This window comes from Pezoporus flaviventris, unplaced genomic scaffold (genome assembly GCF_033815535.1).
Source record: "Pezoporus flaviventris isolate CSIRO_AGI_PZ_B2104156 unplaced genomic scaffold, CSIRO_AGI_Pfla_v1 ptg000054l, whole genome shotgun sequence".
Lineage (NCBI taxonomy): Eukaryota > Metazoa > Chordata > Aves > Psittaciformes > Psittacidae > Pezoporus > Pezoporus flaviventris.
In genome coordinates this window covers 170,900-198,117 of record NW_026892602.1, presented here as the reverse complement: position 1 = coordinate 198,117, position 27,218 = coordinate 170,900, and the positions used below count along the sequence as shown (strand labels likewise).

At 50.9% G+C, this 27,218-nt stretch overlaps 3 protein-coding genes across 3 annotated transcripts in view; all 3 read left to right on the top strand.

Annotated features, from left to right (window-relative positions):
- The window catches only part of EDC4 (enhancer of mRNA decapping 4), a 227,228-nt gene extending 219,172 nt beyond the window's left edge, over positions 1-8,056 (top strand). Inside the window, exons 24-30 of the mRNA XM_061468862.1 lie at positions 165-320; positions 1,025-1,140; positions 1,801-1,966; positions 3,160-3,346; positions 4,599-4,818; positions 5,538-5,701; positions 7,182-8,056. Of these exons, the coding sequence (XP_061324846.1) occupies positions 165-320; positions 1,025-1,140; positions 1,801-1,966; positions 3,160-3,346; positions 4,599-4,818; positions 5,538-5,701; positions 7,182-7,377 (1,205 nt within the window). The 3' untranslated portion in view covers positions 7,378-8,056. The remainder of the gene's footprint in view (positions 1-164; positions 321-1,024; positions 1,141-1,800; positions 1,967-3,159; positions 3,347-4,598; positions 4,819-5,537; positions 5,702-7,181) is intronic.
- A 1,111-nt stretch (positions 8,057-9,167) lies between these two features.
- On the top strand, positions 9,168-11,664 carry NRN1L (neuritin 1 like). The gene is made up of 3 exons (XM_061468841.1): positions 9,168-9,284; positions 10,949-11,108; positions 11,224-11,664. The coding sequence occupies exons 1-3, from the start codon at positions 9,224-9,226 to the stop codon at positions 11,495-11,497; spliced, it is 495 nt and encodes a 164-aa protein (XP_061324825.1). The 5' UTR covers positions 9,168-9,223; the 3' UTR covers positions 11,498-11,664.
- Positions 11,665-22,561: 10,897 nt separating this feature from the next.
- Positions 22,562-27,218, top strand: part of PSKH1 (protein serine kinase H1) — a 32,637-nt gene continuing 27,980 nt past the window's right edge. Inside the window, exon 1 of the mRNA XM_061468894.1 lies at positions 22,562-23,614. Coding sequence (XP_061324878.1) covers positions 22,676-23,614 — 939 coding nt within the window. The 5' untranslated portion in view covers positions 22,562-22,675. The remainder of the gene's footprint in view (positions 23,615-27,218) is intronic.

The following is a 27,218-nucleotide window of genomic DNA, read 5'->3' as shown; positions in this document are numbered from 1 at the left end:
TGTTTACTGGAATGAGCAATATTTAATTAGACCCCTCTTTCACCAGAGCTGTAAATTTGCTCTTGCTGAGCCTCTGGAGGTATGGCTAGTGTCCATCTCTGGACAGGGGTATTGAGGATAGAGGAAATCTGTTGTTTGTGCTCCTTAACGTGCATTCTTAATAGAGAGGAGACTAGACCGACTGCTGACGGAAGTACAGCAGCGAAATGGGCAGCTCCAGGAGCATCTGTCTCAGCAGCTCCCTCAATCCCTTTCCACTATGGTGTGTAACCGTCTGGAGAGGACCGTTCGTGAGGAGATGAAGAAGACCGTACCCCAGTGTGAGTCTTGCTGCCTTGCTTTTGAAGGTGGAGGTCCCCTAGGGTTTCCAAGCATGCTGTGTATGTGTTGGCATTAAATGAAGTAGGAGTTCAGTTACATGAAGACTAGTCACTGCACTTCAGACTATTGTGAGCCCCATTGTTGTGTGAGAAGAAAAGTTGTGGTTTGAAAGGAATGTGAGACTGACAGAGGGGGATGGCTTTCCAGGGGTGGGATCTGGCCTGCCACTGTAATCCATAAAGTTTCTGGAGTTTGTTCAGTGGAGGTAAGCAAAAGAGGGTAATGAGTCTGGAAATGCTGAGAGTTGACTGGAGGAAAGTTAACTTGTCTTTGCCCTTCCTTGACATGCTAGCAGCATCCATGTAAGAAAAGCTGGAGGGAAAGCCTTCTGCAGCCATTAGTGTCCTGCTTGAAGCAGGGCTACCCACTATTCTAGGTCAGGTCAGCTGTGACTTTGTTGGGGCAAGTCTTGAAAACCTTCATAGTTGGAGATTTCACAGCCTCTCTGATTCCCAGAGCTGTAGCACCTTCCTAGCAAAAAGTCTCTCCTAATATCCAACCTTAGCTTCCCAAGCTAGAGCTTGTGACCATTGCCCCTCATTGTGTCATATCCAAGAACAGTTTGACTCTATTTTCTTTCTTCTGGGTTTTGAATGCGACTCTAGGCTTAAAGCTGCAACTGTGACATGTTTGTTGTGTCTAGGCATTTCCAGGAGCATGGACTCTATTGCTGGCCAGCTAAATAACACTATTGCTGCCAAGTTCGCTACTGTTGAGGGGACGCTGAAAGAAAATATCGCCAAGCTAGTGAAATCAAAGGTAAGGAGAACCAGAGTGTAGCTTTTCCTGAAACACTGAGTTGTCACCTGCCTGGGTAGCAGCTTCTCATACCTTTTCCCCTTACCTGTATCTCCAGGTAAGGTCAGTATAGCTGCCAGGGGTCAAAGTTCCTTCCTGGTCTCATCAGAAGAGTAAGCTTATTGTATACTCCCCTCTTTGCTTTGCCTCATTAGCCCTTTCTTTCATTTACCAGGCTGTTCATTTTTTTTACTAGACTAGAGATTCTCACTATAGCAGTGCTTTCTAAGGCCAGCTCAATCAGCCAAGTGGTGAAATGAAGTGACTGGCTCTTCTGCTTTCCCCTGTTCTCCATTTCTACATTATGTAGGAAGCAGAAGCTTGTTACTTACCCTAGCTTGCAGAGAATGGTGGCTGATGGGAGGGAAGCAGGGGAAGGGGAAAGGAGCTATGCCTGACTGTGCCACCTTCGCTTGTGTACAGCTGAACTACAGGGGTATGGTGATGTTCTCAGGCAGCCTCTCAGCAAGCAGATCTGCCTGGGGGAAGAGCTGAGGGAATACACACTTCTGACGTTTGGCTGTCCCTATCTGCTGTTGGGTGTATTAGAGAGACCTCTAGTGTTTAGTCTGCAGCACGCTGCTGTTAATTTTCTGGAATCTCTTCTGTGTGCTTGTTAAGAACCTTACAGATGCTGTTGTGAGGACAATGACTGATACACTGCAGGGACAAATCCAGTCATCTTACAGGGAAGCATTTCAGAATGTTGTGTTGCCAGCCTTTGAGAAGAGCTGCCAGTCCATGTTCCAGCAGATTAATGACACCTTCAAGGAGGGTACACAGGAATGTGAGTAGATTTCCTTCTCAGAGTTTTCTCTGCACAGTATCGTTGCATTAGTGGCTGACAACAAGTTGGCCTCATGCCTTTGCCTTTCAGAGTTTCTCTGGTAACTGTTTAACCTCTTAGCCCATCTGTGTGTTCCATTTTGCACTTGGGAAGTGGAAGTGAGGAGATTTTTTCAGTGGTACAACTGGGACAGAGATTCACCTCTGGTCTTTGTAGCCCATGCAGTAAAACACTTGGCTTCATTATGTGAATCTATGACATCATCAACTGAGTAGTAAAGTCCAACTGTCAAGATGGGACATCCTGCCATCAGAAAGTTGATGATGGAGTGGGTAGCAGTCCTGCAGCTAAGCCCTCATCTCAGAGGGGTAATGGCTTGAGGAAGGTTTAGAGAAGGGTATGGGGACGATCAGAGGTTAAACAGTGGCTGAACGGTGACAGGCATGGTCAGGCTGGAAAAAAGAGAAGTATATCCTTAAGTAAGGAAAACTGTGCACTGATGTACTGAAGGTCTTTCCTGTTACCATGCTTGAGATCCAGTTCCTTGGCCTGGGGGGCCTGGCGGGCCTGGCAGGTATTACTCCACAGAGCTGGTTTCTGAGGGCATATGAAGTTGGCTAGTGCTAGCGCAGCAACTTGTATTGCTCCTGGATTTGCAGAGTGTCTCCAGATGCTCTTTGTTTTGCACCCTTCCGCTTCCTCACAAGTTTCCCACCGGTATGTAGAGCTTACCTTCTCCCTTTTGATCAGACCAGTTCATAAAATACTTTAAAATACAGCTTTTTGATCTCTGCAGACATGATTTTTCATTGGTCAGAAATGTTCCTCCTCTTTCTTCACTGATATTGAACTCCATCACTAATGTAGATCACTGCTCATGCTGTGGATGAAATGAAGGTGGGGGTGAGGGTATTTTGTCTTGCCCTGAACAAAGAGCACCTGTAAAGGTCTGTCATGAGAGAACTTACAGCTTTGTTATTGCATCTCATAATAGAGAAACTGGAGACGGGGTTTCTTGGTTAGTGTAATGAGGCCCCAGACCAGGCTTGTATGTTCTCCTCTATCCTGTTCTTGTACAGGGGCCCAGTAATTGTTTCTGCTGGAGAATATGTAGAGCCTGGTAGCTGGATTACTACCCTGACCATCTCCACAGGTATTGATGGCATAAACGTCTTCCTCCCTGCTTGTTGCAGATGTCCAGCAGTTTGAGGCTCACTTGAAGAACAAAAATGAACGAGAACAGGAGGCCCAGGACCTGTTGCTGAATCAACTTCGACAGCTCACCAGCAGCTTCCAGAGCACCACAGAGCAGCTGGCTTCCTCTATCACAGCCAGCATCAGTGCTGAGGTGGAGCATCAGCTGCGTATCTTTATGGGCAAGTAAGTTGGCAGTTGGGCTTGTGGAAAGAGATGTCAGTAAGAGGTACATGTGTTCATGACAAAACCCTCTCCCTTCTTGGTTGTGGAAACAAGCCATTCAGCACAAGTACTGTGGGGCTGCTTCTTGGCTCTGCACAGTGGGGTAAAGCACATGGGCTGGTGTGTCTGTTGCCCTGTAGAGCACAAAAAAAAAGACTATACCTGTGTTGATGCTGCGTGTGGGAGCTCAGGGTCTGCTTTTCACAGGGTCTCACACACATGATGGAGGACAGGAGGACCTAAGGAAGCCCTTAAGTACACTCAAGTCTGAACAATTCCTACAGATCACTTCAGAACAGGCCTTTTGAAGGCTTTTCTTCTTAGCACTGTGTTCTCAGACATATCAACAGTTTCTGCAGACTACTCTGTCCTCCCAGCTGCTCCGCAGCAATTCATGCTTGGCCATTCTGGTTCCAGGGTGTGATCCCAGTGGTGTCTTCACTACCTTCACACCGTGAAGCTGGTGGCAGGTTGCCAGGCATTAAGATTGGCTGATGGTCTGCTGCAGGGCAGAATGCCCCTGTCTACTTTAACACGTGTCTGAGCACACTGGGATCTTTGAAGCAGACCAGATAAGCCAGGAAGGCTACCAGATGAAATTCTGGTCTTGCATGGGCTATGCTTGTTCCCAGAGAAGTCCTGTTATTTTCCTTGTGGTAGAACAGGTTTGATGCTTTGTACACTTTTTAAGAGGGGAGGATCCAGGTCTTGGCTGGGGGGGGGAAAGGTGTAGCAACAATAAAGCTTGTGCTGTGAGCTGGTCTTCTGTGGAGAAGTCACAGACTCAGTGAAAGTGTTTTCTCATTCTAAAGGTGTCATCTGCAGGTGAGGAAGCTGCATGTAACAGATCTGATGTGGAACACTGAGCCTGTTTGGGGGTGAACTTAGTAGCTTAGCCTTGTTTGTAACCCAGAGCCATTAAAGGTGGCTGTATAATGAAAAACTTACTTCCCTGTAACATCGATTTCCCACGCAGAATCCCAGCATCTTCCACATGCAGTCTGGGCCATTGTATTGTTGGTCACAGAGCTACCTTGGCAGCATGGTTCCAATGCCTGTGCCTCAGAGTCACTTTTATTAACTCTTTGGGAGCCATTCTACAATAAATAAGTAAGCCGGTGCTTTCTCACCAGGACAAGCCTTGCGCAGTGTTGTCTCTCAGTTCTTTGTTTTCAGAAATACCTTTGGTTTTTGTTTTTTGGGGTTTTTTTAGCATGCAGGAGTCTACTTTGTCTCAAGTACAGCGAGTCATTAAAGAAGAAGTGAGCCTGGCTATGAAGGAGCAGCAAGCAGCAGTCACCTCGAGCATCGTCCAGGCAATGCGCTCGGCGGCTGGCACTCCAATCCCCTCCACTCACTTAGATTTCCAGTCTCAGCAAACTCACATTCTCCAGCTGCTCCAGCAGGGACGCCTCAACCAAGCCTTCCAGCAGGTACATAGGCTGCCTGGCAGTAGGCATTGCTGCTTGCTGGGGAATGGTGGTGGGGGGAAAGGGCTCCTTGAGGTGGGAACATAATCCCACACCAATTTATACAGAAGTTGCCTGAAAAGACCCATGGCAACAGACTGTTTGAGGGGTGTGGTTGCACTCTCATGCAGATCAAGCCAGAGCCATGCAGATTCTGTGATTTGTTGGCAGTTAAGTTTTTCTGCTCTGCCTATGCCCTGTTAGGACGGTGTCAGTGCTCCAGTAAGCCAGAGTTTTTTTCATCAGCAGTGGCACATGGTGCACCCCTGAAGAGCAGCAGCTTCATAAGCTTCTCCAGGCAGATCTGTCATCTGAGACCTCACCTTGCCTTTGCCTTTGAATATGTAGGCAGATCTGTTTGAGCTGTTGTGGACAAACTCCTCTGGAAATAATGGCAAAACGGGCTGGCAGGGAATGCAAACATGGCCCTGTTCAGAGCTGCTAACTGTAACTTGCTCCCCTCTGGGTGGCTGTAGTCTGCTCAGCTTAGCACAGACACAGGGGTCCCCTGAGAGCCTGAACACACTCCTGCTTCCATGTACAGCAGGATTCGCAGAGAATTCTCCTAGAAGAAGCTGGCAAGCCTTTGAACTGCCCCAAAGCAGAGGGCTGTCTCTTCTCTGTTCTGTGTCTCTCGTGTGCCTGCTGTTTCCTCTGTATTTCTAGCTGTGTTTTCCTTGCAGGCTCTAACAGCAGCTGATCTCAATCTGGTTCTGTACGTCTGTGAGACTGTGGATACTGAGCAAGTATTTGGGCAGCATCCATGCCCACTCACCCAGCCTGTGCTGCTCTCTCTCATTCAGCAGCTCTCCTCTGATTTGGGTACTCGTACGGAACTGAAGTTGAAGTGAGTATGATCAGGGTGCCAGGTCTGAACCTGTGCAGACCGTTTCTGGCTCTGGCTTTTAATTCACTGTCTGAAAGGGAAAGGTGGTGCTTTGATGAAAGCTGGAGCTTCTGTAGCTTGTTACTGGCTTGTGAACAACCAATAGTGACTTGGGAAAAGCTGGAGTCATTGCCATAGAGAGCTTTGCTACCCAATAGTTAGTGGAAGGGGTACCCAGCTGTAGGTGTTGTTACCTCCTGCATTGTAGTCTGTGAATATTTGCAGTCTGTGCAGTAATCCACTTTTACCAAGGAGCAGTTCCACTGTGGAGGCAAAAGGAGGGACGGTGCTATGTTTCCTAGGTAGTTTTGTATCCAGAGCAACTTTGCTCTGTCCTTAATTCTTACAGTGTTGCTGAGCTTTGTGTTGCCAGTTTTTTGCCGTGACTGACGGACACATTCTGTGGGAGGTGGCAGCAGGAGCTACTGGCAGTAATGTCTGTTATATGCTTTAAACAAAGCTTGTGTGACAAAGCAGTGGCTCTGCTGATGCTTGCCATGAACATTTTTAGTTAATGAGTCAAACCTCAGTTACCTAAAACACCCTAACTTGTTAAAATACCTGCAGGTTTTGACCATGGCTTATATGGAAAAAATGACTTAAGTTTCTAACTCAGTTTACAATAGGAATAAAGCAAGTTAGAAAAACTGAAAAAGAGCTTGAAGTTACAGATGAGCTGCTGCTGTAAAGTTTGAGCTGATCACTTAGCGCAAACCTGTTCAAGTGACTGCATTGCCTTGTGCTTAGGCTGTGGTTTGAATGTTTATGGCTTGTTGGAAGTTCAGAGCAGCTAGCTGGTAAAATTTCTTTTTCCCCACACCCTTCCTGCATAACATATTGGAAGAAGACCTTAAATATATCCCTACATAAACCAAGACTCATTGCTGAGGATTTTTACTGTCTAATCCCAGGCTGGTTTGGGTTGGAAGGGACCTTAAAGCTCATCCAGTTCCAACCCCCTGCCATGGGCAGGGACACCTTCCGCTAGACCAGGTTGCTCCAAGCCCCCTCCAACCTGGCCTTGAATATTGCTAGGGATGGGGCAGCCACTCTGGGCAACAGAGGATGTCATTAATGAGTGACTAGTTCTGCTTGTGCTAAAAAGGCACCAAAGAAAATGCCTACAGATTTTTGACCAGGTGCCACCTCCTGCACTGCAGGGAGCTCTGACTTGCTAGTCAGTGTGCTGGCTTCAGCACAGGCAGCTAGGTTATCTGGCACATACTGCAGGCTGGAAGGTATAGGCTGCCCTTACGAGTTGAAGAAGAGATAGGTGGACTCTGCTGTGAGTCAGGAACATTTGTTTTCTGATGGGTGAACATGCTGCACTGAGCTTGGGTGAGTGGGTGAGCAAAATTGTGCAACTTCTGCCCTAAAATGAACCAAATCGGATTGGGATCATGTGCTGGGTTTGGTTCTCACCCTCGTCTCTCTCCTTCAGTTACTTGGAGGAGGCAGTGATGCACCTGGATCACAGTGACCCCATCACCCGAGACCACATGGGGTCAGTCATGAACCAGGTACGGCAGAAGCTCTTCCAGTTTCTGCAGGTGGAGCCCCACAACACGCTGAGCAGGCCTGCCCGTCGCCTCACAATGATGCTCCAGGGCCTGCTCGCTCTGGAGCAGGTCCAGTAGTCACTAACCACGTATGGGTTATGTTAAGAGCTCTTGCCAGGAAATCTATCAACGTGTGTGATGTCTCTAAGGCAAATGCCATCTCTGTATAGTTCCAAATAGTTACTGAAAGCTCACTTGGCTTATTTTTCCTAAATAGCCTCTTTTTAAGTCTGTTCTTCACCTGTCCATCCATCCCTGCGGCCTGCCTGGCAGCCTAAGCTGCATTTAGCAGGAGCTGGTGGGTTTCTTATCCCTTTAGTTTGGAATCTGCTCCCATGAGTGCAGGAGAAAGGAGGCAAATGCTGAGCCCTGAGTGAAGGGACAGCTGGGGATCTAAGCGCCTCATTGACCAGAAACTTATACCTATATTTTAGTTGGGGATTCAAAACTCCTGCTCCCTGGTGGGGTGAGTAGCTGAGAGGACATCAGCAGAGCACACATGGCTTTTATTAACTCCAGTTCTGTAGCGCAGGCAGGGCTGGGGCTGCATCTGTGTGTGCTGGAGATCCTCTGTGTTGGGAGAGTCCAGCAGCAGGAAGCTGCACAAGTCCCTGGGCTACTATTGTTTTGGAGCAGATGTTCACATTCATCAGTTATGGGTATACACCAGGGGTTTTCTTGTTACCTAAGTTTTGGATTTCTTTTTTCTTGAAATAACATTAAAAACAGTTCAATAAACACCTTTTTGAGGAAAAATTGTCAAGTGGGGATCTGCTTCTGTTGCACTGTGGAGGGAGGAGTGGATGGGCTGAGGCATGTGCTTGAGCCTGGACTGGCACCTGAGCTGAGAAGCTGTGTGTACCCTTTCTTTCTGCCAGCAGTGTGAGTCTGTTCTTAGATCTTCCCCATGGTCTCTGGTTAAGTTCGAGGGGTGTATCAGTCAGAGGTGGCTTGGGAGCCAGTGATGCTCTGCAGCACCTAAGGAAAACACCTGTGAGTTCTGCTTGCAACTCTCTCTTTGACAGAGCCAGGAGCAGGTTTCCTACAAGGTTTTGCAGAGCGGTAGCAGAGGTGCTTTGCCCTTCTTTGCTTTCTCCTTCCTTGCCTGCCTTGCCCTGCCCTGCCCAGCTTCTTACAGGGGAAACTGGGCAAAGGGGACGGCTTGAGCCTGGGAGGCCAAAGCCCAGCCTGAAGCAGGGACCAACCAGTCAAGAGCCCACATCTGCTGCTCCTACCAGCTGCTGTGTCCCTGGGCTGGTTTGGAGATGCGCTTCTCTCACTGGGTCGAAAGAGGAGCAAGAGATCCCACAGTCGATACCTGTGGTACGTGTGACCCATGTACCTGGTGTGAGGCTGACACTCGGCTGTGCTCAGAAGGTTTCTCATCGTGAGCACCTCCTGTGCTCTGTGATGGGCTGAGGTTTGAGGCTCACCCTCGATGTTGCTCACAGCATGGGGCCTTATTTCATGGGACGGCATGTGGCTCCCTGGAGCCACCCTGGGCGCCTCAGCAGCCACGGGGCAACTGTCCACTTCTGGGTCACCTCCCCGCAGGGGATTCCTCCGAGACTCCTCGCCCCTTCTTAGCGCCCTCAATGCAGAGACCAACCGGTGCGTGCCCGTGGCACTTCCCAGCGTTTTACAACTCCCGTGGCTTGGCCTCGGGAACCGGGCACTGGGCGTTTTGCTGTGACCAGCCCCCATGCGGCTCTTTGGGCCTCCCTCCAGCTGTGGGTGCAGTCGCAGGCGTTGCCAGGAGGTGGATCTGAGAGGGACGTGCTCCGCACACCCGGCTTCCGCGGCTCCTCTCTCCGGGACCCTGGTTCTCCGCCGAGGGAGGGCCGCGGGGTGGGGCCGAGGGCGGGAGGCGGGTCCGGGGCTGCTGGTGGCGGCGGAGCGTGGAGCCCGCGGCGGGAACCGCACCATGGGCGGCGGCTGCTGGCGGCTGCTGCGGGCCCTGTGCCCGCTGCTGCTCCTGCACCTCGGTGAGTGCCGCCGGCGGCTGCGGACCGGACAGAGTGGGGGGAGCGGGGCGGGGGTTGGGATCGCGCCTGCGCGGAGCGGGCCGACCGGTTGCCCCGAGGCTCCGCTACCCACCGCGCCTCGTCCCCCGGTGCCGGGCAAGGGGGACGGCGGCTTCGCTGCGCTGCCGGTGTCCCGCTGCTCAGCGGTGCCGGGCTCTCCCTGCCCTCCCGCCTCCAGCCGGCGTCTGACTTGCGGCACATCCTGCACCTCCAGCGCATCCCGCCGCGCTCTCCGGCTCCTCCCGGAGCCCGTGGAGGCACCGTCCAGCTCCGGGCAAGCGGTGCCAGGTGGCAGCCCTGTTCCGAAGAGAGATGCAGAGTTCTGGAGATCCCGGCCCGGAGAATCAGGGCCAGGACCAAGCGCGGGGCGTTTTTAGGGCTCGGTGGGGGGACGATGGAAGCTCTTTCCTCCAGAAGCGGGCTGGCTGTGCTGGTGCTCGCTTGGGACTCAGCGATGCTCTGCAGCACCCCAAGGAAAACTCCACCCGTGTGTTCCGCTTGTGATTCTCTCGTTCACGGAGCTGGAAGCAGGTTTCCTACAAGGTTTTGCACAGGTTTAACAGAGGTGATTTGCTCTCCTGGTTTCTCCTTTGCGTGCCCTGCCCTGTCCAGCTTCCTACTGAGGGAAGGTCGAAAGAGGAGCAAGAGATCCCACAATCAATACCTGTGCTAGGTGTGACCCATGTACCTGGTGTGAGGCTGACACTCGGCTGTGCTCAGAAGGTTTCTCATCGTGAGCACCTCCTGTGCTCTGTGATGGGCTGAGGTTTGAGGCTCACCCTCGATGTTGCTCACAGCATGGGGCCTTATTTCATGGGATACCAGCAGCACGGCATGTGGCTCCCTGGAGCCACCCTGGGCGCCTCAGCAGCCACGGGGCAACTGTCCACTTCTGGGTCACCTCCCCGCAGGGGATTCCTCCGAGACTCCTCGCCCCTTCTTAGCGCCCTCAATGCAGAGACCAACCGGTGCGTGCCCGTGGCACTTCCCAGCGTTTTACAACTCCCGTGGCTTGGCCTCGGGAACCGGGCACTGGGCGTTTTGCTGTGACCAGCCCCCATGCGGCTCTTTGGGCCTCCCCCCCAGCTGTGGGTGCAGTCGCAGGCGTTGCCAGGTTGTTGGCACTGGGATTTGTCCAGTCCCAGGGGTGAATCCTTTGAGGAGCAGAGCAGGGAATTGATGCTTCTCAGATTGAAGCAGAAGGAGCTGCCTTTGTTCCTCTTCCCTTTGTCCTTCTCCTCTGGCTCTGTTCCCCCACTCCTTCCCCTTCTCTTTATCCTTCCCTGTCCCCCTTCTCTCCCACCCAAGCATAAGCAGGGAGTCCAGCTTGCTGAGCCTTGTTTTTTTCCCTGCTATAGTCACAAATTAATCTTCGCTGTTGGGGGATCAGGCCAGGGACAGATGGCTCCAGGGAGGCTGGGGCAAAGCAGCTGGCTCCCACTCTCCCCCTGTGGGGAATGGCAGCATCGCTTGTGGGGTCATCACCTTGTTCCCTGCCGGGCTCCTGGGCAGGAGTTATGGTCACTCTGAGGATGGTGTCACTGCTGCCCAGTGACACCCACAGCAGGTGATGACTGTCGGGGGATCTGTAAGGGCTGAGCTCCGCCTCTTTCTCTCACCCGCAGCTGTGAGCCAGGAGCCCCTGAGCAAGGCTAGGATGTGCGACACCATCTACAAGGGCTTTGCCAGCTGTCTCATCAGCCTGGGGGATAGCATGGTCCAGAGTGTGCAGCGCCAGCAGGATGAGGGTGCTGAGGAGGTGCAGGAGTTGGACAACATCTGCAAGTGAGTGCCCCAGTCCCTGTGAGAGCTGCTGGGATGGTGACCCAGCATCATCATCCGGTCACCCAGATGGTGACTGGCCACCAGAGGTGGCCCCAACTCCTGCCCATCTCCCCAGGTCCTGGGATGACTTCCACACTTGTGCCAGCGAGGTGCTGTTGAGCTGCCCTGAGGAAGCAGCTGCCATCTGGGAGTCTCTGCGCCAGGAATCCCGCAAGAACCAGTTCCAGGTGAACCTGCAGGAGCTGTGCAGTGCCCGGGGACGCCTGGCCAGCACCCGCAGCTCACCAGCTGCCGAGACCAACCAGGCCACACTGCAGGGCTTGGGCACCACCCTCTGCCCCCCATTCCTGGCCCAGGTGGTCCTGCTGCTGCTGGTGCCCCAGCTCTAGCCCTGTGCTCGTCCTGGTGCCAGGGACATCCTGTGTCGGTCCTCCTGGTGCTGGCTGCGGTCCCCGCAGAGCCCACCTTACCCCCAGGCATCCCTCACAGGGCATGGGCTTCTCCAGCAGCCCTTCAGACAGATTTATATTTATATTAAAAGATGCTTTTACATTTCTCCTCCTTGCCTCTCACTAGGGATGCCCCTCATGCCCTTCCCAAGCTCCAGGTTTGCTCCCTGGACCAGCTCCCCAGGGAGGGTCATGGTGGGGCTGTGACTCTGTCCCCCCATGCTGGGAGCCCACAGGACTGTGACAGCCTTGGGAGGGGTGTACCAGGGATTCCCATCATCCCTTGTTCCCTGAGAGCTGCTTTTCAGGGGCAGGCATAAAAGATATTCCCTTAGAGCTGGGTCAAGTGTTTTCTTTGTTTTAAAGGGAAAGCACAAACTGCATCTCTTTTTTCCTTCTGGCAGGCGCTAGCCTGTACTCCGATGGGCAACTCCAGCAGCACCAGGCAATTTTCTGAAAGAAATCCTTTTTTTCATCCTTTTATTTTGGTCTGTCTATGTTCAGTCCTGTGAATGGTCATAAAGGAAACTGGGATTTGAAGGGAAAAAAAAGGGGGTTCGTTTAAGCCAAGATGATACAGGTGAAAAAAAAACCAGGGAAGTGGAGCTCATATCCAGGTCCAAGTGGGATTTAGAATCATAGAATCACAGACTCATTTGGGAGGGACCTTAAATCTCATCCAGTTCCAACCCCCTGCCACAGTTAAGGCCACCTTCCGTTAGACCAGGTTGCTCCAAGCCCCTGTGTCCAACCTGGCCTTGAACACTGCCAGAGATGGGGCAGCCACAGCTTCTCTGGGCAACCTGTGCCAGGGCCTCACCACCCTCAGAGGGAAGAATTTCTTCATTATATCCAACCTGAATCTCCCCTGTTTAAGTTTAAACCCATTACCCCTTGTCCTATCGCTACAGCCCCTGATCAAGAGTCCCTCTCCAGCATCTCTGTAGGTCCCTCCAAACACTGGAAGGCTGCTATGAGGACTTGCTGAAGTTAAACCAAGAGGATGTGCTGCAGTTTAACTTGTGTCTCTCAGTAACAGGTGCTGTTATTCCCATCCCTGGTGCTGGCATATTTCACATATTTTTTTTCCCTACCATACTAAAACCCATCATGGAAAACCAGTTCCCCTGAACTGGGATTGGTGAAGTGACCCCCCTTCAGGGCACAGCCACCTGCCCCTGCCTGCCACACAAAGCAACATTAAAATTGCCAATGGCCACCCCATCCGGTGCACAGATCAACAGCTCCTGTCGGTGGTGGTGGCAGTTCTGGCCGGCATGTGGGAAAACCATCCTGCTTGGCAGAGGCAACAGCACCCTGCCTGCCAAAATCCTCCAGCCAACATGAGCCCACCGTGCCATGGCCCACACAAGGCTCAGCTGCTAGCAGGATGATGAGGAAGGCAGCAACGTGCTGTGAGTAGCAAGTTGCTGCTATTCCTTTGATTCCCAGGGTGACATCAAGGCTGTTCCAAAAACATCCTCATGCCCAGACATGGGACACAGTCAGGGTGTTGATCTGGGAAAGCCTTTGTGCACTGGCTCGTGTCTAAAAGCTGTCAGCCTGTGAGTGAGAAGCTCAATTATCACTGTTCTCCTTGATCCAGTGAAAATTACTGTTTGTTTCATTGCAGAACCTCTTCCTGCGAGGTCGGGTCACTTACCTGTGTGATCCCCAAGCTCTGGGATGTCACCCTGGTCCCCTGACAGCCTCTGAGTCTGGGAAATGCTGTCTGGATTGTTGTGTCACGGTACATCCTGGGGGGCTGAGCAGTTGCTGCTGCTCCCTCAGCTTTAAGGAGGGACCCTGTATTTATTTCATGTTATTTATTTCATTAACCAGCCTTGAGCTGGCTGGGGGGAGTGTCACAAAACATTGCAGGGGAGGAGTGGGGCCATGCTTCTGGCAGTCTTTGCTATGGAAGGATATCACTGAGCCTGGGGGCTGGTGCCCCATGGGACAAGGCAAACCCCCATCCCAGCTCCCCTCATCCAGCAGCTGCTGCTCCCCCCCATGTTAAATGCCAGCACTGGGAGGATGGATAATCCTCCAAGTCTTTCCTTCCCAGTTCCTGACAATCCTGTATTTAAGGGTGAATTAGTGCCAGATCCCCGCAGGATGGCTAAAGAGGATAAACCCAGATGGGCACCGGCCACACACGCACGGTGCCCAGCACCCTGCTGACAGCTCCACAGGGCAGAGAGCAGGGGGTCACTGCTCCCCATCATCCTGCTGCTCCCCATTGTCCTGCTGCTCCCCTTTGTCCTAATGCTCCCTGTCATCCTGCTGTGGGGTGGCAGGAGGTGGCCAGGGAGCTGGAGAGATACCAAAGTGATGGTGACATCAACGTGCACCAAACTGCGCAACTTTGATCCAGCCGGGAGCTTGTGGGTGCCTGGGAAGACCCACAGATGCCCACCAAATGCTCAGTGTGTTTGGTCCTGCAGGCAGAAAGATGGGCTGCACATATAGTCATGGAATCAAACACTGATTTAAGTGGGAAGGGACCTTAAAGCTCATCCAGTTCCGACCCCCTGCCACAGACAGGGACACCTTCCACTAGACCAGGTTGCTCCAAGCCCCATCCAACCTGGCCTTGAACACTGCCAGGGATGGGGCAGCCACAGCTTCTCTGGGCAACCTGTGCCAGGGCCTCAGCACCCTCACAGGGAAGAACTTCTTCCCAAGATCTCATCTCAATCTCCCCTCTGTCAGGTTAAAGCCATTCCCCCTTGTCCTGTCCCTACAGGCCCTTGTCCAAAGCCCCTCTCCAGGTTTCTTGTAGCCCCTTTAGGCACTGGAGCTGCTCTAAGGTCTCCCCTTAAGGAGCCTTCTCTTCTCCAGGCTGAACCAGCCCAGCTCTCTCAGCCTGTCTCCAGAGCAGAGCTGCTCCAGTCCTTGCAGCATCTCCATGGCCTCCTCTGGACTTGTTCCAACAGCTCCATGTCCCTCTTGTGTTGCTGCCCCACAGGTGGACACAGGACTGCAGGGGGTGTCTCCCCAGAGCACAGCAGAGTGACAGAATCCCCTTCCTAACCTGTTGCTCATGCTCTGGGGATGCAGCCCAGCACACGGGGGCTGTTCTGGGCTCAAGCACACACTGAAGCCGGGTCATGGGGAGCTTCTTATCTTCCAGCACCCCCAAGTCCTTCCCCTCAGGGTTGTTGGCATATGTCACTGCATGTATCCTACACCCCTGGCTATGTCATCAGTGTCCTGCACACTAGCACATATCACCACACATGGCCTGCACCCTTGGTTATGCTACCATGTGTGTCCTGGAAGGTATACACATGGTAGGTGTTGCCACATGTGACACCAGAATATGTTGCTGCACAGCCTGCACACACTGATGGTTCCAGAGAGCCAGGGCTGGGATTTAGGAATGCTGGGCTAGGATGGCCCTAAGGGTCACCACTGCTTGGTAACCCCCATGGTACAAGGGCTCATAGCAAAGCATTGCCCTGAACTCACTATCTCTGTGTCATCCCTAATCATCCTTCAAGAGGGTGCCTGCAAGGCTGAGGGTGGCAGCAAGGAGAGGCACACCAACTGCCAGGAAAGCAATTTGGGTGCTCCAAAACTGGGACAAGTGTCTGTCCTCCCATTGGGTTCAGGGTCTGTGGCAAGGGTTTGTGCCAGTCCTGCAGCCATGTCCTGCCATGAGAAGGGTCAAGGTCCTCGTTCCTGGCTCCCCACATGCTGGCCAGCATCTTAAATCAACTGCCCAGGCTGAAACCCGTGGTTGCTGCACGGGGGGGGGAAAGGGACCGGTGGCTCCCAGCACCAGGAGCCTCCTGAGCACGTGGCGTGCTGGGAAAACCCATCATTCTGGTTACGAAACTCCTGCGACCTACTTTAGACTCCCTGCTTTTGTTCTTAATTCTCAGATATGGCCGCTCTCCAGATTTTGCCCATCAAGGCAAATTAATTGGAGTAGATCCTAATTTGCTCTCTGCTATTCTTTGGGCAGAAGATTAAGTGCTCTGCAGACATTATCTCCCTCTCTTTTCTAAGAGACAAACCTGAATTATAGGAAAGAAAAGGGAGGGGGATAAAGGAAGGCCAAGTTAGGTTGGGCTGATGTTGGAATTTTCTCTTTGTAATCGCAAAAGGGGCTGGGCAGCTGGAACCAGATAGTGTCACTATTCTGGGCAGCTCTGTGAGTGAGATGGCACATGTGGCACAGAAACACGAGGGCTAACCTCCTGTCCAACGCCTTCACCATGGAATGGTTGAATCCTCTGTTCCTTTGATGAGGGAAATTCCTCCTTGCGAAGCTGCCGGTTGGGGAACAGTTCCTTGTCTGTGGGAATGCACTGGGGTATCTCCAACAGGACGGGCTGAAGCTGTGCCAGGATGGGCTGAAGCTGTGCCAGGGCCACCAGTGGAGGTGAGATGGCTTGTTGCCTTCCCATGGTACCCAGTGCTACTGTCCAGGTCTGGTGTCCTCATGGAGATGAACACCCAAGGCATCCCAGAGCTGCCACCAGCATTGCTGGCTCCTCAGTTTATCAGGGTCAGGGGGAGCCTTGGGACCGTGCATAGCCTGGAGGACACTGTGTTGCAGGGCTGGCTGCTGTGCTGCTGTCTGAGCTCCTGTGGGGATTTCTGCAGAGCCAAATGTCCAACTTTCCATAAGGAAACACCAAAGGCAACCTCAATCCCTGTGCATCAGACACAGCTGGAACAGCTGAGCCAGAGTCACCTTTGTCTGCAGTGCTCAGCCCCCAACCTGGCACCCCATCTGCACACAGCTTTGCAGCTGTTTTGTCTCCAGAGAGGCATATGGGAAGTTGGATTTCTTTTCTAAGCAGCTTTAATTGAACATCCCCAGGCTCCGACCTCTGCTCAGCCTTGCTGGGACAACCTTAAGCTCTAGCTCAGCATGGCCACTGAGCCACAGGCTTACTGCTGTGTAAGGCTGGGACGTGGCTTGGAGGAAATCTGTGTTTCCTGCTTCCCTTTGTGCCTGTTCAACAGCAGGTGAGGGACTCTGTTCTCCGTTTCTGGCTTCCTATGGCCTAGCACAGCAGGAAGGCACAGGCTCCCCAAATTGCCTCGTGCCCTTGACATACAGCCATGCCCCAGCAGCTTGGGGGTGCTGGGGGATGCTGGAAGTGATGCTGGCCATTTCCATCACTCCAGAGGAAATCACAGCTCGTTACACAGCAGGGAGACTCTGGATTCAGATGGCAGTGCTGCAGGCAGGTGGTGGATGCAAAGGGAGCTCTGGAGGTTCATTATTGCAGCTTCTGATCCTTGCAGGATTTACCTTGGCACTGGAACTGGCTGCTCAAGGCTGACTCCAGGGAGCTGTGCCTCTCCAAGGAGGGAAGATTCTCTACCTCTCTGGGTACCTGGCATTGCCCTGGTGGTCTCAGACTGCATTTAGCAGCTTCCACAGTAGAAGCCGTGAGGAAGCTGTGGACCGGAGATGTAAAACCCTAAGAAGAACCCATCCTTGCAGAGGGATGGTGATTCTCAGGAGGGAGCAGCCAGGCTGTGGGGCCAGCTCTGCTGCTGCTTCTTCCTAGAGATCCCTGTCTTGATGGCCTGGGTCCTTTGCATGGCTCCAGAGGCAGGCTTCAGGTCCAGGGTGGGGGTTAAGAGCTGGCATAGGATTTCTAAAAGGGCAAGCAAGGAGGAGCAGGGTGAGGCTCCTCTCCTGGGAGAGCCACATCTTGGAAGGCAGAAGACAGAATAAGGTGAAAATCAGTCAAGAAAAAAACAGGTGACATTCTCTCTGGCAGCAAAACAAGCTGTTAGACCATGCCCAAATACAGCACCACTGTATAAGCATGCCAAAAACTATCAGGAGTTAAAGTCATTGGAGTTTGGCCGGATCAATGCTGGTAGGACAAGGGGCTGAAGAGCTTCCCAGAGGGCTTGGGCCTTCAAAGCCTGTTCCCTGTGCTAGACGCTTACTCTGCTGATAAAACTTCTTGCTGTAGCTGAAGGAAGGACCTAAGATTGAGTAAAAGGCTTCAGGGGTTAACTGACGCTGACCCAGAACTCAAAATGAGTGCCCAAACCAGTGGGCAGTACACCGTAGATGAAAGGATGGTTCACTAAGATCTCTGCCTGCTCTACAGCTTTGTCACAGGTTTCACACTCCTCCCAGACCTCCTGCAGCAAGCTACCAGCCTTTCCTGGCCTCATCCCTATGTAGTTTGCTGCATGGATGTGTTGGCTTTGTGCAGATGCCTGGTGTGACACTCTCTTGTCTCCAGTGGCTCCCGAAGCACTACCACATTGTGTGTGAACAACACAAGGAAGAGCTGCTCTGATTGCAGTTCTCAGAAGTCCATGGTTCTGGCTCAAGAGTTCGATAGGTGTTGGCTCTGACATTGTGCTGACAAGTAGTGACTGCCTCGTTTGGTGTTCTCAGGAGCTGGTCAGGAAGCAAAGCTGAGAGGAAGCAAATAATAGAAGATGCAAAGCCCTGAGAGAAACCCATACTTGCAGAGTGGTTGCTCGTGTCCGAGCAGCTGTGGGCAAGGTGAGGCTGCCTACTGCTGGACTCTCATCTGTAGCAGCTGAGCTGGTGAGGAGAGGCACATGCTTTTTAATTTTCTGGTGACACCAAGCTGGGATGACCTTGAGAAACAGCCTAAAATAAGGGGATCAACTTTAATAGGGACACGTGCAAAGTTCTGCATGTTGGGCATGGGCTAAACCACCTCCCAGGGACAGTGTGGGAATGACTGGCTGTGGAATTATCTCCAGATAGAACATGGAGGGGTTATAAAGTTGGAAATGTACCAACTGATGACAACAGCAGGTATAGCGTTTGATATAGTATGGCTTTCTGAGCATTTTAAACAGTCAAAGAGCCCAGGAAAGTTAAAATAAAACCAGCTAATTTGAAAGGCATGGGAGGAGTGTGACATAGCCCCTCTCCAGCTGAACTGTGTTGGGAATGATGCAAGAGCTGGGCTGGAAAACAAACCCAGTGGTGTTGTGTTTGTGTCTTCCCCAGAGAATGAAGTGTCATACTTCCCTTGTCCTGCTTCAGGTCATCCAGGGCTGAAGCATGGAGTGCCTGGTTTAAGGATGGGGAAAAGGTGTGAGGAAGAAAGTCCACCAGCTGATACGAAGCAAGCTGTATGGGTTTTGTGGCACTTAGTAGCTGGGAAAAAAAAAAAAAAAAAAAAAAAAGAACACAATGTGCCTTGTTATTCTCTTATGCACAAAAGCTAGCCCTCAGGGACTGGGTTTTACCTGCCAAGGAAAAGGGCTGATGCTTCCTGGTGATTTTCTTCCAAAGGGATTGTTTTTCCAGAGCCCTGCAGGCCAGCAGGAAGCCCCCCCGTGTGAGCAGCAATCCCAGGCACTGCTGGAGATCTGCTTGGGCTGGGTTTGGCTGCAAGGAGGCGAGGAGTTGTCTTTCCTCAGGCAGCCCTTCTGAGGCAGGAGTGTGGGGAGCTGAGTGTGTGCTTGCCCTGTCAGGGTGGACTCCTGCTCAGCCTGGGGGGCTGAGGGGATCCTGGCAGCTCTGGGGTTGAGAGACTCCCAGGTCCCGGGGGGGGTGTGGGGTGTGGGGGGTGTGAGGTGGGTCCTGAAGCACTGAGGGGGTCAGAGTCCAAGGAACTTGTGAATGACCTATAGAATCACAGAATCCCAGGCTGGTTTGGGTTGGAAGGGACCTTAAAATTCTTCTGGTTCCAACCCCCTGCCATGTGCAGGAACACCTTCCACTAGACCAGGTTGCCCCAAGCGCCTGTGTCCAACTTGGCCTTGAACACTGCCAGGGATGGGGCAGCCACAGCTTCTCTGGGCAACCTGTGCCAGAGCCTCACCACCCTCACAATAAAGAACTTCTTCCTGATATCTAACATGAACTTCCCTGTTTAAGTTTAAGCCCATCACCCCTTGTCCTATCACTACAGTCCCTAATGAAGAGTCCCTCCCCAGCATCCCCATAGCCCATCTTCAGATGCTGGAAGGCTGCTATGAGGTCTCCACGCAGCCTTCTCTTCTCCAGGCTGAACAGCCCCAACTTCCTCAGCCTGTCTTCATACGGGAGGTGCTCCAGTCCCTGATCATCCTTGTGGCCCTCCTCTGGACTTGCTCCAACAGCTCCATGTCCTTACCATGTCCGTCCCTGGTACTTCAAGCTCCTTCCCCGCACCCGCCACCAACCCCCAAGTCGGGGCGGGCTTCCCGGCGGCCCCGGCAGGGGGCGGTAGAGTGCGCGCTGCCCGCCTCCCTGGAGCTGCGAGGGCAGCGTCCCTCCCGCTTCGGGTGTCTTCGGCGCTCGGGGATGACGTCAGGGGGCGGTGCGGAGCCGCGGGCCGGAGCGGGCGGAGGTGAGTTTTGGGGCGGCCGCCTCCTCAGCCGGGGGGGGGACGACAGTCTCGGCCCCGTCCGCCCCTGCCTTCTCCTGCCTTGCTGCCGGGGTGCTGGCGGCTCGGCATCGCGATGCAGCAGCGGTGCGGCCCGGGAGGCGCGGGTGCGCCGGGCCCCGGCGACTCAGCCGTGCCGCTGCCTGGGGTGCTGGGCGGCGGGTACGGGCTGGTCAGGGAGGGAGCCCTGACCACTGGGCCGGGCCGGAGTGGGCACTGTGCTTCCAGGCCTGGAGTCGAGCCTGCCGCGGGACGAGCTACCGGCCCGGCCCTGGGTCCCCTCGCTGGAAGGGATGGGGAAAACCGGCGTGTTTCGGGATGAGTTGTGAACAATAGTCATAGAATTATGGGTGGTCTGACCGACTCTGGCCTGCGCCGGCTCCAGCATCGCAGGCTGCAGTGCTGCAGCAGCCGCAGCGCCGGATTTCCCTGTCAGCCAAGCGGCTGCTCACACCAGGTTCATGTCAGGCAGTAAGAGGCCCGTTTAAGGTTTATTAGTAACACTAAAGGAAGGTGCTGTGTGTGAGCATCTCATAATGCAGTTAAGAGTTGCTGTCTTAAAATTTCCTTTGTGGCAGCTCATAGAAAAGCTAAGTTAAATCACTTCAGGTTGTGAGATAACCTAATTGTTGGTGGAAGGCCCGCTCAGCCTAGGGTGGGTTAGTCAGTGCCTGACACCGCTTACCACAGGGCCACCCCCAGGGAGTCAGAGCTGAAGGAAGCTTCTGGATCAGTAAGAGCTGAGGTGCTGTCCTGCTGAGCTGTGGGATGTGATGTGCTGGTGGCGATAAGAAGAGGAGTGGGTGGACACTGAAGCATAAACCCTCTATTCCTTCTCACATCTGCAGCTTGGGCATGGTGTCCTCTCCCATATCTTGGCACCTGTCAAGTATTTGATGTCCTACTTGGATAGGGCTTGGGATGTTCCATTTCTCCGGTGCTTTTGTTCCTTCCTCCAAACTGCTGGTGATTATTACACAGGAGAATTTCCACCAGTGCTGACACGGACTTAAGCATTTTGTTGCTGGCTGTGGCATTATTCTTTCGGCTTCACCGAGATGCTTACACATACAAGGAAGAGCCACAGACATACTGGTAGTTGCTGCCTGATCTCAGTTAATGTTATTACTGGATTTATATATGATGTTTTCAAGCTCAGCATTTGATCCTTCTTCTTGGTTTTATTTACAAATGGGACATTTTACATGAATGCTCCTCTATATGTGGAATTACTCTGTAGTAATCTGTTTCTTGTTTCTCTCATTTGATGTCTGTTAATTTAATCTGTTTTAAGGTACAACAATGCTGGGAAGAGCTCTCAGAGGCATTATTCAGGGCTAGCTGTAGTTCTTGATTTCTTTATTGTCATGGTACTTGAATCTGAATGAGCACCCAGTTACAGGACGGTGCTTGGTGAAAGTCAGTTGAGCTTTCTATGAAGTTGGGTTTTATTTCTACTGCACTGTTTGTGCATGTTCAACTTCCATGAGGAGTTACTTTGATGATGTCTGATTTTAAAAATCTTAACAAAGCCTTGTTTTCCTTCCAGATTGGATGTAGAGACTAAACTTCTTCCAGGTGTCCCTCTAAAACATGTATTTCTCCATGTAATCCTCCTGATGGAACACCAGCCGGGGTTCCCTTCCTGCTGTTCAAGCTGACTGGCTGCTTGTAGAGGTGGTGAATGGCGAGCATATTCTCGGTGATGGCAAGTCCTACAATTACATTTCAAGTCTAACGGCATCTCCATAGCCTTCTGTGAATGCTCAGGCACCATATTCCTGGGATCTAAGCCAAAGAGCGGAATTTAAATCTGTCTGGCTAACTGCCACAGCACAGACAGGCAGTTTCTCCATCTCCTAAACCAGCCATATTGTTCTAATCAAGACTTGCTGAAGTGCATCTGATTTGGTTCTGTTGGAATACAGTGTGGTGAGCAAGACCTCCTCCTAGTCTGGAACAGCTGGTAGAAATTCCACTTGCACTTCCTACATTCAGCCCCATATGAAAAAACAGAAGTGAAGCAAAACTAAGTCTAGAATCATAGAATGGTTTGGGTTGGAAGGGACTCTAAAGCTCATCCAGTTCTAACCCCCTGCCACAGGCTGGGTCACCTTCCACTAGACCAGGCTGTTCCAAGCCTGGCTGGCCTGGCCTTCAGCACTGCCAGGGATGGGGGCAGCCACGGCTTCTCTGGGCAACTTGTGCCAGGGCCTCACCACCCTCACAGGGAAGAACTTCTTCCTAAGATCTCATCTAAATCTACTGTATTTCAGTTTAAAACCATTTCCCCTTGTCTTGTAACTAAATGCTCTTGTGAAAAGCCCTTCTCCAGAATTTAATTATTATTAAGAAGTTGTGCCTGGACAAGAGGACCTCCAGAGGTCTCTTTCTAGCTCAGCCAGTCTGTAACTCCATGCTTCAGTGCTCAGCTGGGAGCAGTAAACAAGCTGTGCTTTATATAAAGAGATACTGTGTGATTTCCAGAACTATCTGTTTTGACCATGACTCTGGGTTTACAGGCACTATTACCAGTAGCTTATGATGAAAGGATGAAAGCAGCAGAGCTTTTGTCAGAGTACGTAAGTACGGCAGAGTACTTTACGTGCTCTGTAGTAAAGTACACAGAACATTCCAGACTCCTTGTTTGTGGTATTTATTTGGTTTGTCTCATTCTTTTCCTAAGGTTCAAATGTGGAAATTGCCCTGGATGTGGTTGCTGCTGCTGCTCTGGGAAAATGCCTTGATAGGAAATTAACACCATTCAGTGATGGGCTGTGGGACAAGCAAAGTGCTTCCCGAGCCCCCCAGAGATGTGCAGTTAGATCTGGTGAAAAAAGTTGAACCTTACACAGGCCACAGTGAGATATACAAGCATTTCATCAAGGATGACTGCGGGATCAAAGCTGGCTCTCCCTCACCTCCACAGCATGCTAACCCGTACCCTGGGAACCACTTGCCTATCCACTTGGACCAGCCTGAGCCCCGCAAGAACAAAGTGGCTAAATACCGTGCCAAGTTTGACCCCAGAGTGACAGCAAAGTATGACATTAAAGCCCTGATTGGGAGAGGGAGTTTTAGCCGCGTTGTACGGGTGGAACACAAGGCCACCAAGCAGCCCTACGCCATCAAGATGATAGAGACCAAATACCGGGAGGGGAGGGAAGTGTGTGAGTCGGAGCTTAGTGTGCTACGCCGGGTTCGCCACACCAACATCATTCAGCTCATTGAGGTGTTTGAGACCCAGGACCGTGTGTACATGGTGATGGAATTGGCAACTGGAGGAGAACTGTTTGATCGAATCATTGCTAAGGGCTCCTTCACTGAGAGAGATGCTACACGCGTGCTGCAGATGGTGTTGGATGGTGTGAAGTATCTGCATACGCTGGGTATCACACACCGGGACTTAAAGCCGGAGAATCTGCTGTATTACCATCCCGGAACAGATTCCAAAATCATGATTACGGACTTTGGGCTGGCGAGTGCTCGGAAGAAGGGAGATGACTGCCTGATGAAAACCACGTGTGGGACCCCGGAGTACATTGCTCCCGAGATCCTGGTCAGGAAGCCATACACGAACTCTGTGGACATGTGGGCGCTGGGTGTCATCTCCTACATTCTCCTCAGTGGCACTATGCCCTTTGAAGATGACAACCGCACCCGCTTGTATCGGCAGATCCTGAAAGGAAAATACAGTTACTCAGGCGAGGTGAGTGTGCTAGGGGTTATGGTGAGGGGAAGGCAAGCAAGAAGATCTTCGTAGATGTTTCTTTGTGATGACCAGAACCTGGCTGTTGTGTGCAAGCTGGTAATATCACCAGGGTTAAAAAAAAATCTGTGATTCTGGCTTTTAAAATGCTTTGCTGTTTTCTGTCTGCTTTTCAAAACTGCTTCCAGTGCAGCATAGACAGCGCCTTTTAAAAATGTGTGTGTAAAGAAAGAAGAGGTCTCTTCCTGTAGAACAGAGCAGGGATTCTTGTGGGTCAAAAACCCAGAATAAATTAATGATTATTCTCATATGCTTAGTTGTGACAGGTATATTGGCATTTTACTGATGGATGGAAGGACTCTAACATGTTAAGGCTTAAACATATTAAGCTTTTGGATTGTGTTTTTTAAAAAAATGAATCACTTTCTGCAGGTTTTCAGAGGTGTCACGAAGTCTTTTCTGCTTCAAAGCTGTCGCGCCAGCTTGTGTTGATAGATGGAATATCCAGTTACATGAAACTGAGGAACATTGGCATTAGCATAGGAGGCCACTGAGGAAAGCCCAGATTTGACACCTTTGTGAGTTTTGTTATTTCTTCCCGTGAGCCCTCCTCAGAAACTCCCTGTGTGTGCAGAAGAGGCACGAAAGTGAGAAGTCGTAAAACCCAAAATTTGTTACTTTCTGGACCAAGTGCATTGCTTCCTTCAGGAACTGCAGTACTTGATTCATTTCTTGCCCAAAGTATTCTATCAGCTGCTTCCTTGAACTCCCAGGAACTGCTTACTTGCTTCCTTGAGCTCTAAGCTCCTGCTGACTTTGGCAGCCTTTGCTGCTTGGTTGATTTGGTTAATAGGATTTGTTAACCAGTTGGAGAGTTTTGTGGATGCAGTCAGGTTACCCTAATGCAGAAACAGATGAATTACCAGCCACATGTAACATCTGCAGGGTCACACTGAAAGACAAAGTCCTATTTACTGTATAACCAGTGGTGGCAAATCTGTCTTGAGCAACCTGGTCTAGTGGAAGGTGTCCCTGCCTGTGGCAGGGGGTTGGAACCGGGTGAGCTCTAAGGTCCCTTCCTGCACAAACCACTCTGTGATTCCATGATTCCAGGGCATGTTCTGCCTGTTATTGCAAAATTTGGTAATTCTGGAGTCTTAGAAGCAAGCGGTGGCATACAGGTTTGGCACCTAGTTAAGTTATACTGATGCTACTGAGCTGCTGAGGTTAAAAACAAAGCTGAGGAAGTAGTGAGAAACCGTGTGATAAATCGGCTGATGTTTGGTGTGGACAAACTTGAGCTGGTCCCATGGGAAGACTGGGACAGTTTGCATTTTCTGTAAATGGTGGTGGGTCTTGAAGGTGCTTCTTGCTCTTCAGAGGAAACAATCTGAGATTAAGCACTTCTAAATATCATCTTGATACTCATGATCAAAAGCCATCTCATGTTAGGAGTTAGTGTTATTGTTGCAGGTATCCTTGCTGTGCCATGGAGTGCTGTTCTGTTTCCTCTGGAGAATAAAATACAGGATTGAAAAGCACACAAGGAATGGTAGTGTAAATAATCAAAGGTATGGGCTGGCTTCCATTTGAAGAAAGAGTGACCAGACAAAGGCTTTTCCTTCAAAAAAATCAGTGAGGGGGCAGTCTGACCAAACTCAGTACAGCCCCGGGCAGAATAGAGAGAGTGAACAGAGAAGCAACTGTTTTGGGTGTTCCCTGGGGTAACTTCATTTGATGTTCTCTGGTCCTTGTGCCAGAACTCAAATTACCTTGAGAAATTTAATGACTTCGTTGCAAGTAGGCCACTGGATGCTTGTAGGCTAAGTACATTGCTGTATAGATACAGAATATATGTGTGTGTGTATATATATAGTGTATATATATAGTGTATATACAAAGGCAGCACATGTGCCACAGCAAAAACATTAGACTATATGTTTAGAAAGTGCCTGTGCACAAGCCTGAAGCATTTTACTTGTTATCCCACCACAAATTACATACTTCAGGAAGCTGTTACAGATCCTGTGTATGACATGAGTGGTTGTTTTGGAAAGCTGTAGATGTTTTACTGCTTGGAAAGCAAATATGTGTCAGCCAGTAGCCAGTATCTTTTGCCCAGATGCTTTCTGTTCTTCTGGAGCCAGGGAAATGGATGCTTTAATTTTCCAGTGTAATTAAATGTGTGCCTGTAAATTGCAGGCATGTTTGACTCTAGCCAGGTATTGGCAGGAGATGCAGTAGCGGGCTGCTCACTTTGTGGATCAATTTTAGGTGAAAACAAAGTGAGCCAGAGATTTAGAGAAGCCTGTCATGTTACCCATGGCATCTTAAAGCCATCTTCTGGAGTTATAAATGCATCCAAATTCCTGATGTTCACAGAAAATTGCTGCTTTTTCTTTTTTTTTTTTCGGAGTGTTTTCCACTGTAAGAAGTGGAAAGATGTCTGAAATGAGGCTATTGATAAATTCATCACAGTAATGGAAATGGCAGGAGCTGTAAGTCCTGGTTTATTTGGAACAAGAATGGGCATAATAACTGACTGCATTGCAGAAGCAGAGATTTCATGGGAACGACTGCTTTTCTTCTCTGTAATGTGAACTTTAAAGATGTGAAACGAAGAGGAAATGTTAAAAGCAGTCTGTGAAGTGCCCAGAGCTGACAGTCTGAGTTGTGAGGCTCAGACCAGTTTCAGTAGGGAAGAAGGGAGCTGTCTTCCCAGCGGTGCTGCTATACGCTGTCACACAGCAGCAGTGCCCTGAGTTTGCCAAGAATCAGCTCCAAGCCCCACTTCTTGAAAGGTCGGGCATCAATACCTGCTCAGAGAGGACAAAGCTGTATTGAGAGAGGAACAAAAGCCAAGGTGCATGCTGACCTGAGAAGTAGCTCCATGTTCTTGAAAAACAAGCAAGCTCATGGCCAGCTAATGTAATTGCTTTCTGACTGGGACCCTCTTACCACCACTTTCCTGTTCCTGGAGTGTGAAGTCTGTTTGAAGAGGCTATTAGCAGATCAATAGGAGAGATCCCCATAATAGGCTATTCAGGTACTGCTGACATCAGTGTTCTGATTCTCTTGTATCTCCTTCTGTACATTCTGAGCTGCTTCAAATAATGGGTAGGGTGAGGAGTGAAGGAAAGGTTGGCTTTGTAACTTGACATGTTTTTTTCCTGAACATTTCTGAGCAAGGGTTATGTTGGTTATTGAGACTGTGTTTGATGTAGCCTCCTACAAAGTCACTTGTTTTGTTAGAACTCACCAAAAAGAACACTTGGCAATATTTTAATTGAAATCTTGGGGCTAAAACTGATTTCTGGGATCTCTTTGTAGTTTAAGAAATTGTCTGAGGAATAAAGCTGGAATTCCATTCACAGTTCCCTTTGAATTTGAAAGTGCAGAGATGAACATTGGACCACCATTATCCTGACAGACTTGCTCTGGTTCTGTTTCAAAGCTTATCCTTCTTTTGAATACTGGATGCTTTTATGTTGCTTTACACACCTGGGAAGCTTGCTGAAGAAGTGGAAGGTAATACATGTTATGGTTAAATTGGGAAACTGAGCTGGGGTGCATGGATTGTTCTGGTTTTAATACGTTAACTGGG

Bases quoted from the DNA above. Each gene is read 5' to 3' on its own strand.
- NRN1L (XM_061468841.1), top strand. From the start codon at position 9,224: ATGGGCGGCGGCTGCTGGCGGCTGCTGCGGGCCCTGTGCCCGCTGCTG. The intron at 9,285-10,948 runs GTGAGTGCCGCC...TCTCACCCGCAG, and splicing joins GCTGCTGCTCCTGCACCTCG to CTGTGAGCCAGGAGCCCCTG. The intron at 11,109-11,223 runs GTGAGTGCCCCA...CCATCTCCCCAG, and splicing joins GAGTTGGACAACATCTGCAA to GTCCTGGGATGACTTCCACA.